Consider the following 19207-nt stretch of genomic DNA (forward strand, 5'->3'; position numbering starts at 1 on the left):
GAAAGAAGTTAATTAATATGAAGTTTTGTCATTAAGGTTGATCTGAAAAAGACTAGACGAGAGTACGTTTTTCATCACGCATACAACATCAATCAAATCGACAGAGAGAGACAGGAAGTACAGAAGGGCATTTTGCACAAATTATGAATTGTTAATATGCAAAGCACTAGCTGTAGACCCTTTGCCAGCCACTGAGTGCCGTGCCACTATGGGGTAATAATTGGAGAAGCTGCTTGTGAGTGCTTGATTGTGCTACTTGAAGGACCAACAAAAGCTTTTTGAAATTGTATCGTCAATAAGTTGCCGTGTATTGAAGCCAAAGAAAGCTGTGTGGACTGCTAACTTGACAATAATCGCTGTCAGTGTACGATGCTGGTGTACCAATGAGATGCAAGTGTATTCATATGATTTTGCCATAATCCATGAATGACTATTCTTTTTATAACTGAGATCTCTAGTATTGTCTAAAGTGCTTCAAATCATATTGCTCTGATGCGTATTTTACTCCATCCTTCTGCAAGCATTAGGCTCAGTTTTGTTTTTCATACTTTTATGCAGCTTATGTGCCTACAGAATTAGCATAATATCTACATAAAGCTTGTTCTTCTCTGCTGGCTGCAGGTTACGAGGGCGGCAGTTTGCTGAAGTTTCTGCGGGACATCGAGCACAGCACAGAGGTGGTGTTGGACCGCTGGAACATCGACATTGTCCCTGATGATAAAGAGGAGAAGGGAGACCCGGTGCCCTACAGCATCGTCAACAACTACTTCTCTATAGGAGTGGTGAGTGATGCTCATTTTACATGTTTCAAAGGCTGCTATTATTTAATGTACTCTGAAACACACACCATTAAGATTCATCATGCATAAAGCCTGCAAACTCTGTCGTTTAAACTTATACAAACATTGCGTGTGATATTTGTCTATTAGTTTAGCTCAAGGGTGCCCAAAGACCTTCAGACTTCTTGTTGAATTAGCAAACATCACCAACGGTGGTACTTTTTACTGCACGTTTCATAATTCTAACTATTAAAAGAAAAGAAAAACATTGTATTGTGTGAAAGAGCTGGCATTTTTGTTTCAAGCCTAAATACAGGTGTGGGACACAGTTAAAACCTATGCCAAGTACACCCAGTCTTCACTGCTTTGACCATGATCTGTGGCCCTCCACACCGTATAGAGTTCGGGAATGTGATGTCATATCGCTAAGCATCATGGGATTAGCAGTAAAGTTAAAATATTGAAGTTATTGTTCACATTAAAGCACTTGGACACCACAGTGAATTACATGTACAGTATTTACCAGCAGTAAATCAGCAGCTAACAAGTTGTTCCACGAGTTTTTTTCTCCACTTTTTATACTGTTTCTCCACGCTAACTGTGGATTATCCCAAACTCTATATGCTTCAATATGCGGCCTTCTATGAACAAAGTTTGTACATATTCCAGTTTCATCTCAAAGGCCAGTGCTCCTGGATGTGCTTAAAACCTCATCAATCTCAAATCTCATCACAATTGCAGTGCTTGATATAAAAAAATACTCTAAGGAGGGTTAAACGGTTAAATGTGAACCTGTTCTAAGTAAAACAGCAGTGGTACAATACAGCTCCGTTTATTATGATATTATGTCTGCACTGGTGAGGTATCTGAGGATTGTCTGTGTGAACTTAAGCCATTAGTAGTATTAGTGAACGTGTGCTCCCGCTCGAGCAGCTCTGTTGTTTAATTGGAGGAAAGACGTCCGCTGCTAGGCTGCAGTTGCTAGGTAACCTTTTATGGTGTGTCCTGATGGAGAATGCAGCGTTTGGCTCAGGGATATTTATGTCGGGTGATAAACATGGGCTGGTCACTGATTTATCTGAAAGTGTGCTTAAACACCGCTCACCTGTCCTCTCTGTGTGTGTGGATGAAATTCGTAATACATTTTTTTTCTAACATAAAATCTGCAATGATCTTGTAATACGGTATTTTTGCAATATTTGACTGCCCTCATTTCACTGCATACGGGGAATGTATTTTTAATCTTCCCGTTGTTGCTGGATGACGACACATTTCCTTAAGAAGTGGCCAATACTCTTTGATTAGACCTCGTGTCTGTACGTTTTAGGCGAACAATAATCCATCCTGTTGGTGCTGAGGTTGTGCCAGATTTTGAGCTGAGTCATCAGTTAAAGTGGGAGCCATCTGCTGTTTTTCCTCTTGAACCATCTACAGCTATAAACATGATTTATGAGGAAAAGTACCACTAATCACTAGCAAGTAAATACACCAGTTAGAGGTTGTACATTGCGTGTTTGCACAAGTTAATGCTGGGTAATTTGAGCCAAATGTAAAAATCATGTTGTTTAGTGTCTATAATGAACACACAAGTAACTCCAGATCCACACCTAGCTTTATTTGTGCAGATAAAACTTTATAGTGTCTTTTGGTTTGATATTCATAATCATTTTGAGGGAGTGCAGGGGCGGATCTACAGGGGTGGCACGGGACAGCTACCACCCCTAGTAAGGGTCTTGCCACCCCATTGATGTCAGCCAGGTTTTGTCCTTGTCTGGAACTGTCTAAATTCTCGTGTAGTCATCAACTTGGCGCTTCATAAATGCATTGTTTCAAGGACTAGTTGCAATCCAGATCTTCAAAGCCTGATTCATTTAATAGTTTTTTTTTTATCTGTATAACCAATGTTTTGTTTCACGTCTGCTCTAGAAGCTACTTACTAGCTATTTACAGAGGCTCACTCTTAGTTATTATATTTATTGACAGGACAAAAAAATATAACGACTTTATAGCTAAATAAGGAGCCAAGTGCCAACTCCTTTGGTTCCCAAGATGATGATTTTTATTTTTTGTATTTTTTTGTATTTTTTGTTGCAAAAGTTACATTTTTCCTGAATTAGAAGCTAGAATTATTTGTCCATCATATAAGCAGGGGGTACTTATATTATGGACAAAAACTTGCCTTGCAATCAAGCAAAAGTTGCGTACCCCCACTCAAAACATTCGACAGTGTAAAATCTGTTGCCACCCCAGAAAATGTCCCTGATTTTTTGTGTGTTTTACTTGGATTTTTTTTTTTTTTTACATTATCCCCCATTTACTTACTTAGAAATTGCCTTAAATAATTTGAGACCTCGATTCTGTCAGTATTGAAATCTGGGCTGAAAATAACTTTATTTAGCTTTGGCAATTAACTGACAACTTTTAATTTAACTTTATTATTTTGAGTGTACTTTTCTGTACCCTACTGTAGTTTTAGTACATTCCTGTCTTCTAAAGCACATCAAGTTACTTTGTGATTGAATTGTGCTCTGCAGATTGCCGTACATGTGAAATATTAGGATGAAATACCATTTTATTGATCTCTCACTCTTAATCCACAATATAGTGCAGAGAGCACAAAAATGCATGCAATCAGGAGATGAAACATATTAAAAAAAAAATGCCGTTAGTAATTACTTCAAAACAGAAGCAGTAAGTATATATGAGAAAATCAAATGTACTGTAAGTTGTAGCATTATGAATCAGACACATAATGCCATTTTAGGCATTACATTGATTAGAAAGGCCTCCCTCCCCTCTGGTCCTGTGGCGCAGCCCTTACACAGATCTCAGGGACAGATCGCTGTGTATCAGTGAGCGCACGACACCTGAACAAACCCAGGGCTGACTCACACCAATCATGTCGCCATTACCAAACCTGAAGCCCGCTCCGCCAACCATACAGGGTTTGCATTTCCTGCCGTCCCGTCACAGATCTCGCTACCCAGGATCCCGTCGCCATAGCAACGGGAGGCTGGCAAGGCCGAATCTGAAAGCTCTCGCAGTCATCTGTCCTTTATCTCGCTGACTTAATGGAGGCTGACATGGTGTGGAGCATGCGGCCGGTTGAGCCAATCCCCTCTTAACGGCGAAATGTTTATGAGAGATTTCAAGATCTGACTTTAATTTGCGTAAGTGCTCACATGCAGCGTGTTAAATTGCTCTCCACTTTTAGCTGTCAACTCAAAACAACTCATGTAATTTGACTTTATAAAATCAAACTGATCTTCTGCTGATTTCGTTATGTATTAGGTCTTTCCAATTTTTTTTGCACTGACTTTTCACTCCTCCTGTCGGTCATGTGAGTGGCAGGTGGATTCAACCAATCATAGGGGAGTGTGAAGTTTCAAAACATGAAGATAACTCTTGTTTCCTCTTTGGGAAATATGAAACTAGAAAGAACTATAAAAAATTTGACCTAGGCTCGAAGGAAGGTCTTTTAATTGAAGACCAAATTAACAGTTGTTGGCTTGAGGTAACACACAGTAAAATGTAAAATATCTTTATTCCATGTAAATGTGGTTCCTCAGTCTTGAGTGGTGGTGGTTGAGTGTTTTTGGAGAGGCATGGCGTTGTGTAAAAATGCACTGTGTGTGGGGGCTGGTGGTGCTATACTCAGCAGAAAGGATAGTGATAAAGTGATAAGAATTTCCACAGCTCTCAGCTCCATCAAATCTCTTCTATCTCAACTATGACTTCCTATATACTGTAGCTTATTTAACACTGGAGCATATTAAACACCTGTACTATGTGTGGAAAAAAGGTATCAGGGGTAAGGTAAGTTAAGGTACTGGCAATGAAAAAGAAAACTGGCACCAAAAATTGAATCTATAAATAGTAGATGAAAATTCTTCAACAAGAAATTGCACTAAAGAAAGGAAATAGGTTTTGCCCAGTACTATAATAATAAGAACATTCTCATTTTGTTCAAAGGTTCTTGATTAGCATTGCTTCAGTGTTCTGTAGGTATAAGAAAAAGAATGGTGCCGGTTTCGCTGGCTAGCATTATATTTGCAGCACTGTCAGAGCTGGTTAGCATTTAACCTGCAGCCTGGAAAGAATCTTCTGTAAGGAATCTGAGAGTAGGAAATCACACCATGTCAGCAGCCATTAAAGATGCCACCTCACATTGCACTGAGGAAGCTAATCGTTCCGCAGTCTTTATCCGAGTGCAGCCCTCTGGATTAGGCTGCCAAGTTGGGCAAAAGTATCTCTCTGGCTTCAGTGGTGTGAAGGCCAAGTGTTAGGTGGCAGTTCCGAATGGGTCACTGTGGCTTCTGCAGGAGAGGAGTGTTGTTGAAACTCAATTTGGTTCAGATGCACCATTATATTCTATCACACATAAACATCAGGTTAAAGGGCCTATACCATGCAAAATCAAGTGTTTGAGCTTTTATTGTATTGGAGTGGTGTTTTGTTTCAGTAATCCTGTGTATTCACTCCGTTTTCCTCTTCCGTGCTCAAAACGCACAAGCTCACACTTCGAGATAATGAGTTTTAGAGTTCAAAAGATTTCTTGTGCAGCTGTGTGTTTGCCGGTCTCTTTAAGCTTTAAACGCTTCCCATTTTACAGCCGCAGACGTGGGTTTAGAACCATCTGCTGGTGGAATGTATGACAACATTGCACACTGATATTAATACTGAGGGGATTTTCTAATTACATTAATTTAAGTTATGCTACAAAAATATCAAGGCTAATCGGCTGTGAAAATTAAACGTCTTCATCTGAAGTTCCCATGGCATGTAAACTTCAGCTGTAAGCAGAAACTTGTCCATATCCTTCCAGTGTCATCACAGTGCTATGCTATTTTTATGTACCTGTTTTTGTAGGCTTATTTTTAGAGAGACAACATTTGGTACAGAGACAAAGTGGCTGCTGCTTTCACACTGAGAACTACAGTCTGAACGGAGGGACATAAGACTTGGGCTGGCATCATAGCAGTCGTATTGTTGTTTTTTCTAAATTCAGTGAGAGGCTGCGATCTCTGGACCAAACATACCCACAGTGGTGTTTACCGCTGTGCCGAGACCAAACCGAAGGCACAAGTGAAGCACATTACATCCCTGGCCAGCCTCCCATTTTGACTGTGTAGTTGTTTTTCTCACTGTATTGTCCGTGTAACCGTTTCCCAGATCCGAGCAACGCCGGACACAAAAGTTCTATTGATTTTGTGTTTTTGCTCACTCAGCTGTTAGTGCCTCCGTATTTATACAGAAATCTGTGCAAAGAAAGACGTCGCGGAGAAGGCGAGTGTGTGAGGGTGACGCAGGGTGTCGAGGTAGCGCTGAAGGTCAGGGGTATCGGTGACAGGAAGTGAGCGTGTGCCAGGTTCAGACCAGGTTACCACGGAGATGAATGACCGTGCTGACTGACACCGGGCGGCTCCTAAAGCCAGGCACACTTTAAAAACACCGTTAGATCAGAGGGCTCACAACACAATGCCTGCTTCTGTATTGTGCGTTTTACATTTTTGAACACCACCACTTGGCTGCATGTCTTTAGACTTGTAAGGAAATGGCCATTGTCTCTTTTGGCTCTAGCTGACAAATGTTTCCTTAAAGGTGCACTGTGGAACTTTTTATATGAACTTTTTTTTTGTGCCATTTTAGTCCCTATACCTATGTTTCTTTATGGTGTATGTTTTGTAAAATCCTTTTGGTCCCTTAGAGTATATAGTACTGTCAAAGTGTAAAGGTGGACCGATGTGTGTAGTCGGCATTGGTTTATTTTCTGTTGATGTGGCCTGTGTTCAGCCCAACAACAATGGCAAACCATCAGATGCAAAATTTGAACCATGGAAATACTGTATCTTTGTCATCAAATTTGGACTAAAAGGCCCTATACCTGATTTTTTATTTTTATGTCAAACAATGAAAGGGGAAGCCACTAAATTAAAATGTTAGTTGTGGTACAAACTCATTTGTTACTTTTCTAAAATATTTGTAGCATCCAAATTCTTTACAGGGACAAGTTTATAGGAACATTTCACAGCTTGCAGGGTCACGTTCACAGAAATGCTAGAAAAATAGCCTAAAAGTTCATGAAATTGATACAAACGTTAGGTGTTTACAATATACTAGGAGGATAAGATAATTTTCATTCCATTTTTAGTCAAAATCTGAAGATAATATTAGGTATTGGGACTTTAATTATTGAATTTAAAAACTGATTTAATTTAATTAACAGCGATGACCAATGTTTTCTACAAGTGTTTTGTTTTTATCCCTGTTCTTATTTTTGACTCTTTTGACTATAAAGTATGATACTTAAAACGTTAAAATGCTTCTGTCTATGAATGGTAAGGCGTTGTGTTAATCCACTTAAAGGCCCTACACCTGATTTTTTTCTTTTTCATGACAATAACAATAACAATAACAATAAGAAATATTAGTTGTATCCAAACTCATCCCTAATATTTCCAGACATATTTGTAGCATCCAAATTCTTCACAGGGACGAGTTTATGGCACATTTCACCACTTTTCGGGGCCACTGTCACAGAAATGAGAGAAAACTCGGCTGCAAGTTTTTAAAATGGATTCAAATGCTTTGTCATTAGATGCACAGTTGTTTCACAGTTGTTTTTTCTAAATGTTTGAGTTTACAATAAACCAAAGGAGCAAAAAGCTGATATTGCTCCATTACAAAATAAATAAATAAATGTCATAGTGCCTTTGAATACTCAACTTTTGCCATGTGTGAAATTGAAAGCAGTACAATATTGAGTTCTCCTTAGTATCGAAATTCATTATTGGTACAGAAAGAAAATGAAAAGGTTCTTATCCCTGCTCACCACCTCTGCTTGTCTTTGTATGTGGCTAACTTCAAGCCTCAAGATCCACACATCTTAAGGTTGATGCTTAAGCCACATATACTGGAAGTAATTTTAGTACCGTGTTATGAACCGACATCCTGCAATGTATTTTTTTTTTCTCGTTGGTAAATACTCACATCTAGCTTCATTTTAACCAGTAAACCTGCTTCCCCCCCCCCCCCCCCGTACTCGCTTCCACCTCACTGTATTAAATATCTCAGTCCCGAAAAAGCGTGGCTATTTTTACGACCTGATTTTCGCTGATGCTGTTAGATCTCAAAACACCGCTCCGCTCTGCAGTTGCGTCATGGCAGGCTCTCAGCGGTGGCCATAGAGGGTTTTGAAGTTGACAAGAGAAGATGGGCATTTAATTACATCTGTCCACCTGTGCTGTCGCTACCTTTAGTTCCCCTTTCCCTATAGACATTAAAAGCCAGCGCAAACGGGCGTCGTGCCAAGCCGCCATAACAGATGCTCCTCACTGTCACAGAGAAAAATGTAAAAAAAAAACTTTGGCGGTCATCAGTGGAATGAACACAGATATAGGCTATCGGATGAATTTGAGCCCTTCATAGGATTGTACAAGCATTTCCCATAGATGCCACAACCTGATATGCTGTACAGTAAACCATGTTGTATTGCATTACCAGAATAATATCTAAAGGAAGTATTGGTTTCCTTGAGGCCGTGTTGTAATGACCAGATATGTCCTCTGCACCATATGTCCGAATATATTTTCCATCTAATCTGATCTATGCGGATTTCAGGACTCGTTATGTTTTTGTCCTGCCGTTTGTTTACTGTAAAATGAAGTGGATCAGATAACAGAACCTAATAACCTCTAACGTAAGTTCAGGTCTGCACTACAATTTATTATAGTTACACAATTAAGAAGAACACGGCACTGGCGCTTTTCAACCTCGGGGGGGCAGGACCCACTGAACCAGCCTTTTCTGGTCACAGGGTCATATTAAAAAATATAATTTGTGAACATTAATTTGTAGAAATCAAATGAGATAGGAACAAAAACAATCACTGCAGCTGTGTATTTGTCTTTATGTATTTATCTTCTAATGCATTTGTAGAGTGTGATGTTGGGTGTGTTGGGCTTTACCCAAATCTAAAAGCTTCTTGAAAAAAGCAACAAAAATGAGACGGAAACAAGGATGAAAATGCAACAAAAGAGTGACAAAAACGTGACCCAAAAAAAAGCCACAAAAGAGCTACAGAAAAATGGCAAAAATGTGACGAAAACGGAACAAAAAAATGACAATAATATGAGGAAAAAGATGAGTTTTGTCGGTCTTAGCTTTCAAATGAGGCGTCACACTGGCCTATAGGCGATCAGAGAGATAATGCACTTGGTGAAGGCGCCTTAAAACCCAGCACATTTTCTCCAGTTAGGCTTTACCCCGAATCTAAAAGTCTTTAGAGCTTTAGGCCAGTGTGACGCCTCATTTGAAAGCTAAGGCCTACAAAACTGCCGCTTTTTTAAGTGTTTCTAACGTGTAATTGTTGTGCGTTTTATCTCATTTTTGTCACCTTTTTGTCGCTCTTTCTTGTTGATTTTTTGTGGCTTGTTCATCACCTTTTAGTCACGTTTTTGCCGCTCTTTTGCCCCTTTTTTGCTTTTATATTTAGGTGCTGATGCCAAACTGGAGAAAATGGGGTTAAGGGGTTAAACCTGTTGTCTACAAAAGTGGGAATAGATGCTTAGAATTAAAAGATCTGGCATAACAATAGCACATTTGGTTTGATAGCTTTTGTTTCTGTCAACATTCAAAAGTGTAAATATATTGTCTCATCATGATTGGTTTAGTTTGGGTCAAATCAAAGCCAGTGTTTACTCCAACGTACCAGTATTACTGCATTGTGCAATAAAGGAACATTCATTTGTCAGAGAGTGCGGTGACAGTCTGTCCGACAGCAGCGGGTCACTTAGGCTGTGCTTGTGACTGATCACAATGATGTTCACCTTTGACCCCCGGTGCAAAGGTTAAGCACCAACAGGAAAACAGGGCCCAGCACAGATTTGTGGCCTCTTGTGTGGTGTCAAAGGAGGCTAGTGTGTACATTTTACATTTAATTAACAACAGGATTCTTAAAATTGAAAAAGGCTTATCGTTTAATGACCAAAACATATATAATATTTATTCAATTGCCAGACATTATTGGACTTTATACCATTGTGATAAAGCAGTTCTTATCGATGAAGTTGGATACTAACTCCAACCACAAGGGGTCAGTAAACACATCGCAGGCGTGAGCGTTTATGAAGCGTTTTAGAATAAAGCTGTGAACCTCAACCTGGATTCAGACTTCCAGAGGCTTTGGTCCGAAAACCCAAAGCATTTTTAATATTTTGATTGATTCTGATTCATTTACTCTCTCACCTGAAATGAACACATTTGCTACAGTTTGGCTTTACCCAAATCTAAAATCTTCACAAAAAAAGTGTCAAAAACATGCCAGAAAAGCAACCATAACTCAACAAAAAAGTGACTAAAGAACAACAAAAAGGTAAAAATGTGGAGACAACTCTACATAAAAGTTTCAACGTAAAAGCTACAAAAATCAACAAAAACATTACACCGTTGCTCTCCAGTCGAGACATTTATAGATTTGGGTGAAGCCAAACTGGAGACAATGCCCTTAGTTAAAGCAGGGGTTAAGAGGTTAAAAACCAAAAATATTTCAATGTGGGTTTGTATCCAGTAGGTGATGCATTGGTCACAGTGAAGAAAGAAGAAATGTCTCAAAACGACTGCTATTGTGCTACAACATGGTGCTATGAATTATCGACAAAAACATATATATGGGGGTCTGTAACTGTATTCGCACGATACAAAAAAAACAACCATAGTTACTTCATAGTTAGGTAAACATGCCAAACGTGCACATTTGGGTTGTACTGAGCTTTCTGGTTTCTTTTGTAGGACGCCTCCATCGCACACCGTTTCCACCTAATGCGGGAAAAGCACCCAGAGAAGTTCAACAGCAGGTAACGCATCCATCCTCCACAGACATGTTTTATAATTTATCTTCTCTGTTGCACTGTCTGACCCCCATGTAATTAGTTAACAGGATGACCCTTCATCAGGAAACCTAATATCACATAGAGCCTCGGTGGTCAGCATAGGTCAGTGAGAGGACATAACCAGCCGAAAATCAATACATTTTCCTCATCTTTGCTGAGATGAACTTCAAACCTAAAGGCAGCTAGGTTCAACCCTGTTAGACAACATTCAGTGGCTACATAAGGTATTTCATAAGTCAGATGATGTGCTGAAGAGTGAGGGGGTTGAGCAGTGACGCAACAATAATAATGATGTCAATACAGAGAAAATAGCGAAGACTTTTAAAGGTCAACATTTTAAAATGCCAAAGTAAGCATGTGGCAATGTCTTTTATTTTGCAAAACGACTAACATTATCAGTTAGTCAGAAAGAGTTCAAAGCAGCTTAGTTGAAAAAGTGAAATTAAGCTTGATTCAACATGAAAAAAAAATCAGAGTATGTTCCGGTCAGTGTGATCTTTGTGGTAAAAGTAAAGATGGCAAGACGTGACTGGATTTTTCTTGATTTATAGCTTTGTTCAAACAGAGACAAGGATGCACATACATAGCGACCCATTAGAGAACAAACGGCAATGTAGGCACTTATTCTTTGGAAATCTCTCTTTTTGCTCAGAGGTGACTGACTGTTGATGAGGTGTGTAGGCTTCTCTGTATATTAAAGGAACAGGCCACCATTTTACATACTGAGATATGATCTTACCTGAGTTTAGACGAGTTGATGAGTACCTGTCTGGTCTTTGTGTGTGCCTTCAGTCACGCTAAACGATCAAAGATGTTGTTAGTATTTGGCCTTTCCCAGCATATTCCTATAGCTCCAAACGGGGGTGAAGTTGGAAGCTACCACGCTCTTCCACGGGCACGCACCTGGCCCAAATATTGACAATACCTAGCAATATTGTGCATTTCTATCTGAACTTATACACTTTTCTGAAAGGTGCGGTGAAAATCAGTCAAAAAAATCAAGTTGTGTTACTCTCCAATTTACAGTGCTTCCCAGCAAAGTGTTAATTACTGTATCTTTGTTAGATTGATTCCTACAACCTTGGCAGTAATGAATTGCCCGGGGCTATGCAGTATCAGTGCAGGGCTAGAGTTTTTCAGTAAATCTTATGTAAGTGACAAGCAGCCAATGACCCAGTTTTATTGTTACTTGAGCGACATTTTTGTCATGTAATTGGAGTCCTTGGACAGTGAAGAGTGAAGCAACCACACGATACATGAACTTTAACCCTATGGGAGAAGCCTGCAGCTACTTGCAGCGCTTAGAGTAAAAAAATCCCTCCCCCACTTGTCACTCGGGGGAGGCAGGGGGAGAAGTGCTACTCCTCACACTTCACTCTGCGCTCTCCCATCAGAGGCTCATGATCACAGTGGCCAGACCTTTAGGTGCCCAAAGCCCAGGTGTTAATGACTTTCCACCACGGCACAATGCTCGTTCTCCGAGTGTACAAATGCGAACGTGAGCTTCGTCTCAAATCAGTGGGGGAATGGCCAAGTTACTGAATGGACTAGTGTGGGAAAACGAGGCTTTTCACACTTGGTCAGTGTAGGAGAGAATTGGATTAGGCAAGACGCCGTTGTGGCAGCATTAGTGCTCTCACCTCTCAGCAAGAAGGTCTCGGGTTGCATTTTATATTACATTAGTTTACATAGAGATGTCGGAGCACAAAATGTAGCTCAGATGATGACACAGTTGTCAGGGCAACAAAAAAAAGGATCAATCATAACCTTTTTCGCTTCTCTAAATTTATATGAAGGACAAGGACAGTCAAATACACTGTGGTAACAATAGGATCCACCTTCACATGACAAACTATTAACCTTGTTTTTCCATTGATGATGTTAAGACTTTGATAGGTCTCTCTGTAAGCTCATTAGCTCGGTAAAATTCACTTGCCCTAAATGGATTAGAGATCAGAGCTTTGGCATCAACACCTTCCACTTTTGACCACGGCTCTGCACCTGGTGCCCTTTGGTGTCTTTGGTGCAGCTGAAATTAAAACAAATTTAACAAAAAGATTACAACAACATCAAGAATAGCTCCAGAGACAAGATTAGGCATCCAGTTGTTGTTTTTTTACCTTTTAATCTCTTGGATTGTTGCTTGGGTTATTCTAAATAAGGCAAGGACATTCAGACAGTTTTATTTTTAATGGACTGTTGAAGATAGTCAACAGTTAATGTAGCAACCATTAATAAGGCTTTCTGATCTGCTCACAAACACACAATTAATTTTACATATCAAAATGAAACTTCTCCATTTATGAATATTCTCCAGATTTGATTCAACTGCTCAAATCGATAAAACAAATATCGCTAATTACTGGCGTCTATTCATTTGTTGAGTACAACAAAGTTTTGAATCCTTGAAAAATAAATGCGGATGAGTGCGTCAATGGTCTGGGGAAATTGTAAACGGTGACCGTTGCTCTTCAAGGACAGAGCTGAACATCCAAGATAAAGGAAGCGAAGACTTGCTTGTGGGACAACTTGTGTCGAGTAGAGAAAGCAGTCAGAAAGTGTCCGGGGCACTTGAGTCCATAACAAACTAAATGTCTTTAATTCAAACATAGTCCACCCTACACATTTCGACCGCACAGGTCTTTGTCAGAGCAGGTGAAATTGATCACAGTCTGGGTCTGGGTTTTAAAAAAAAGAGCCCAAGTGACCAAAAAATGTTACGCGATCACAGGCAACATATACAATATATATTATACTGTATATATAAACCGCAGTCGCAGTGTGTGTGGGGGGAGGGTGGAAGCTCCATAGGGCGCCCACCACCATTTTTATTTCCCCAAAACTCTGCGGGCGGCCCCCACGTAACCGTCCCACCTGCCGCCGGAATTGGCCACCGGTCAATACAGACCGAAGTGCATTGCGGTACTGCTGTCCGAAGAAAACCAATGAATGAGATCTGACTGCCACGTGCGTGTGTGTGTGCACGTCCAAACAACCCGATGTGTTTCATCGTCACTTAACCCTGCTCTGAGTGCTTTAGCCTCCGTGTGAGGAAAGCGAAAATATGAAACTACTACTTAACGAGTGCATGGCCTGGCCTGCACTGCGTTGTTTTTTGTTGTTGTTATTTTACTTTTTACAGTGTGCTACCATTTCTTTTCTATTTTGCTTCCATGTATTGTCACCCGAGAGGTACATTTTATTATAAAGCAGCTTTGAAAGCATTGCCAATTTTATACTAACATTATAAATACTGTCTAATCACGACCATTTGGCTATTTCATTTCAAAACCAACTTATTATTTCTTATATTGTACTTGCACTGTGATGCTCCAAACCGCGGGTCCTGCACCGTGAACCGAAGTGTGAGAGCTGAACCCCTAATATTTATTCATAAATATTCCTCTGTCTCTTGAATTCTATTCCCTGAGTTTAGCGAACATACTGTAGATGTAATCGCTCATTCTGCTGGGTTAGAGGGACTTTGATGGACATTTCTTTGTAACAACTCATAATCTATCAAATGTGGCCACTAGCTAATTAAAGTTGGAGGGGCTTAAGGAGAACAAGAGCCCAGAGTAGCATCACAGGATAAAATACACCAGTTTTAGCTTTTTTAAAAGTGAAAGTATAGCTCAACAATTGCGTAACTTTTTGATGAGCCAGATCTAATGCAGTTGTATTTGTATGCTGTTGTAGATAACATAGAAAACAATGCATTGCAACTGATGGAGTCGCATTACAGTGCACTCACAAATACAGTAGCTTTCTTATCAGATCCTTTTAAGAGGCTCTTAAAGCGGAGAGAGTAAGTAGTCAGTCCACATTCTTCAAAGCCAACACTCTTCTTGATTTTGAGGTAAAAGGTACAGAATTAGGGGCAGGGGTGAGGTGGCAGCAGGTCACAAGGGTCACTGCTTATTTTGGGGATTAACAAAGATGTTTATCTACTGAGGGGAGGGGCCCAGCAAGACAGTTCTAAAAAGCCACTCAGCTGCGATGGACCATCTGATCTTTGTTTTCACGTCAACATGCCTCGTCTCTGCCCTCTCTCCTTCAGTCAAAGAAATGTAATTGTGCTTCATTTGATTCTCTGTTAAAGGTTTTGGCTCAAAGAGACATTAAGAGCTGTTGTACCTGATTTCTAAGAGTAAGAAATTTGAGGACAGAAAGGACTGGAGCCTTATCCACTTGTAAAACTAATCACTATGATATTGCAATATTCAAGACACAATATTCTCATATCTGTGCAGCCCTATTTTCCGTGCATCCGGATTCATCTGCACGTTTCACAACTTCGAGACTGCAAAGTAGTGTTTACTGTCACGACAACAACAAGAATTTAAATGTTTTACAACAAGAATTTACTCTCAGGAAACAAGTTGGGCACAGGACAGGATTTATTGAACACAAAGAATTGCAAGAGCCGCTATCTCTGTTTGGGCATCAGCTGTGTGCTTACTGTCAACCGCTGAAGTAATGCTCAGGCGACCTCATTAGCCTCTTTACCAGAAAAAAAAAAGCCCCAGGGTTCAACACAAAATGGGAAGATAAAAATGGCCTCCTCGTGACAATTAGCAAAAAGGGGGACTTCTGTTTTTAGGCGTTTTGTCCCAAGCTTTTGGAAGAAGAGATATGGGACTAACTCAGGAAGGTTTATAGAAGTAAGTCGACCTCCCTGTTGCTCCCTCCGTCCATTTGAGAGGTGATAAAACAAAGACTTAATTGCATTTTTTACCCGGCGTCTCATGTGGAAGCAGCTTAATGAGGTTAGGCAGCTTGGAAGTCGCTGCAGTTCCTAATTGTGATCTCAAATATGGCCATAATCCCCTGATTTGACAGAGGCGGAGGTTTCTGGGGAGGTATTTAGGTGAAAAGGGAGAGACAATTAGACAGAGAAAGGAGCGGTGAGCAGAGTAGAGTACAGCAGCTGGGGCTCATGAAAATAATGATAATTTTGTCTCTTTATCTCAGTTGCACCTGCATATGTTATTACTTACTAAAACAGGTGTGTTCTCACAAAATTCATCTAGGAGAAAACATGTGTTGATCAAGATCAAATCAGGATTAAACTAGGTCTAAAAAGGGTCTAAAATAAACAATATTATATCTAAACAGTGTGTTGACCAAGTATAAACAAAACATCACACCTTAAATACATTACTTAAGCATAATTGCCATAACCACCCAAAGAAGCCCATGTACCAAAGTTTGAGAACCACTGGCCTAGTAGATCCTGTGTAATGTTGTCTTCGGGACTAAAAATCTTCATGGTTTATGGTGGTAAGGAAATCCACTAAAACAATCCAAGATCGGTCAAGATTGGTCAAGATAACTTTTGACCAAACAGAATAATGTATATAAAGTGGGGGGGAAAAGTGAGTACACATTTCTGCCTAACTTGGTCATTAAACATGCTCTGATCTTCATTAAAATCACAAGAATGATGAAACAGTGTGTGCTTGAACTACTACCTCCCAAACATTTACATTTTATCATGTTTTTATTGGCCATAACTTGTAAACATTTACAGGAGGGGGAGGAATAAGTAAGTAAGCCTCCTGAATCTCACTGAACTGCAGCAGTTTTGTAAAACCCTTTCCCCACTGCGAAGTTTGGTGCAGGGAGAATCATGGTGGGGGCTGTTTTGTTGCCTCAAGGCCTGGACAATGTGCTATCATCAATAGAAAAATGAATTCACGTGTTTTACTAGATGTTTTGCAGAAAAACCTGAGACATTCACAACTGCGTGGAATAAGTAAGTGAATATGTGTGTAAAATTGCTGGCTCACCCTTCTTTTGCAGCAATAGCTGCTTGTCTGTAGTTGCAGATTAGACGCTCACAACGATCAGGATAAATCTTGGACTCTTTACAATACTGCTGCAGTTCAGTGAGATTCAGGGGGTGTACTTACTTATTCCACACTCTCCTGTGAATGTTTACATGTTATGGCCAATAAAAATATGATCAAATGTAAATGTTTGGGTGGTGTTAGTTCAAGCAGACACGTTTTAATCATTCAGCAGACCACATTTTATGACCAATTTAAGCAAAAATGTGACAAATTCCAAATGGTGTACTTGCTTTTACCTCCCACTGTACATAGCTTTGACGTGGAAAATGTATACTGCATTTGCCCATCACCTGTTTTTGCTCACATTACAAACTGTTTGTCATGATTCAATTCAATTCCTACATTTTTCTTTGAGATCAGCTCACAATCCAACTACCCAAAGTGAAAACGTAATCCTCTTAATTCTGAGGCCTCAGAAATGAGAGACATTCTCTGCACAAACGCCTTTGTTTCTGTAATCATGTTTTGATCCAGTCTTTTTCACAATGCCACGGCAGCACTTAGCCTCAGCGCACCTCCATAACGCAGCTGTTGTGTCAATAGCCATGTTGTCAGTATCAGCAGCGCCTTGTCAAGTCATAAATTAGTGCGTGAATCATTTCAGACGTGATGCGGAGCGACAGGTCAATCATAACAACCTGCCTCTTATGAAATATTAGGATTGAACACATTCAGATGCTTGCTGTAGGATATATGCTCAGATAGAGGGTAGATGGTGCTCACATTGCACTGTAGCTATCACACATGTAACAAATTCTGTTGACAAGTGTGAGCTCATGGCTTTGGCAGGGCTTGACAGTACTTCCTCTGCCAAGAAATCTGCAAGATATGCTTACAATTGTGGCTCACTCTGCCCTACCTGCACCCAGTCATTGTAGCGCAGTCATGATCTACAGCAGTTGTTTACTTCAGTACGGATGCACTCAGGGGCACATAGGATAAACCAAGCAGGGGATACACCAAGAAAGTTTAGGGAAATACATATATTTCATTTGGTCTGCATTTGATAAAATATTACATTTTTGGGTTTGCCAGAACATGAAGTGCATGCTTGAGTTCATTTCGAAGAAGTAGAATAAATGACAACGCAATGCAGATCGGAGTTGGGGGCAAGCGACTGGTCACTCAAAGCCTCGGGGGGTACACTACTCCAAGAAGTTTGGATACCACAGATCTAAAGTAAAAATACATCTGTGGTGAATCTAAGTTTAGATAAAAGTTTGAAATAATACAATATAGAGTTTGAAAACGCAACTTCAAAAGCCATATACCGCCATTTTCCACCCGGTTCCATGCGTTGAATGCTGGCCATATTTTCCCTCTGTCATTTGAAGAGGCACTGTTGATGTTTCAACTCTTGGCATCCTGGTTTGAAAACATGCACTTGTGGCCCCACATGCCCCTGACATTTTTTACCAGTTAGCTTATGTCTGGTCACTGCCGTTTTGCAGAAATCTTGGTTTCAGAGATTTCACTGAAAGAAGCTTCAAATATTAATAAAGAGCTAACAATTTCATGTGTTGTCCATGTCCGTGTTTCCATGCAGAATGAAGAACAAGTTGTGGTACTTTGAGTTTGGCACCACAGAGACGATATCAGCCACATGCAAAAAACTGAATGAATGCATAGAAGTCGAGGTGAGTGCTGAAGCATGGATAAAATTACTATACAGTTTTCAGTTTTCCTTCGGCATAGTATTTGTTGTCTTTATATCCTTCATTTCCATGTTCCTTATCAAGTTTGGTACTATTAAAACATCTTGGCAGCTTTGCCGTTTTGTTTTGTGACACTTTGATGTACTCTTCTCATCTCCAAAATTTACAACATCAGTCGCTGTTTTATGATATTAAAAGGTTGAGCTATTTCCAGCACATCACCACTTTAATGCTCCATAAACTTGCTGATTGCCTCATTCTGTCACACGGCTCTGAATAATCTTTCACCTGATTGCATAAACCACAGATGAAATAGACTTGGTTGTGGAAGTATTCGTTCCCTTCTCTATTTCTTTCTATTTTATTATGGTTAAGTGTGACGTTTCTGATGTACCACTCTTTGCATCCACATGAATAAATGTATCAAATCATTTTGTTGACTTGTTCGTTGTCAGTGTGATGGGATCATATTGGACCTCAGCAACACGTCTTTGGAGGGCATCGCGGTCCTCAACATTCCCAGCATGCACGGCGGCTCTCACCTCTGGGGCGAGACGAAGAAGAGGAGGAACTACAATCGAATGAGCAAAAAGGTTCCCGACCGGATGCCGTCCAGCACCGTCACTGACGCCAAAGAGCTCAAGTTTTGTGTTCAAGGTGAGTGGAAAAAGTGACCTTCGATCCGTAGAAACAGAAGGTAATATCCAAAACTAGGCACCAGAGACCATTTCATCTTCAAGCCCACCCTTAATTTAAAGGGGCTGGATGCAAGTTGGCCATTTTATACTCATTACTGCCACTTCAGGCCATATGTGTAACAGCACCTTCTATATTAAGCTTGTGCATGACGGCAATTCGGACCCGAAGTGACACCTTTTTGACTGACAGTGCAGGATTTTAGAGGCAGTTGTGGTGAATAGGTCTAGGCTCATTCTACACATTAGGACATGGCTGGAACATGTCAGGGGAGGAAAATACTTAATTTTAACATTTTTAAACTCCCTATAGTCCCTTTAAGCTTGTTTTTA

General features: G+C 40.1%; 1 protein-coding gene across 4 annotated transcripts in view; it reads left to right on the top strand.

Moving 5' to 3' along the window:
* The window catches only part of dgkg (diacylglycerol kinase, gamma), a 67829-nt gene that overhangs the window by 37508 nt on the left and 11114 nt on the right, over positions 1 to 19207 (top strand). For all 4 annotated transcript variants that reach the window (XM_079563129.1, XM_079563130.1, XM_079563131.1 and 1 more), the window contains 4 exons: positions 622 to 782; positions 10569 to 10633; positions 18071 to 18161; positions 18635 to 18836. In XM_079563129.1, the coding sequence (XP_079419255.1) occupies positions 622 to 782; positions 10569 to 10633; positions 18071 to 18161; positions 18635 to 18836 (519 nt within the window). The remainder of the gene's footprint in view (positions 1 to 621; positions 783 to 10568; positions 10634 to 18070; positions 18162 to 18634; positions 18837 to 19207) is intronic.

Source organism: Gobius niger (assembly GCF_951799975.1).
Source record: "Gobius niger genome assembly, chromosome: 9".
Taxonomy (NCBI): domain Eukaryota; kingdom Metazoa; phylum Chordata; class Actinopteri; order Gobiiformes; family Gobiidae; genus Gobius; species Gobius niger.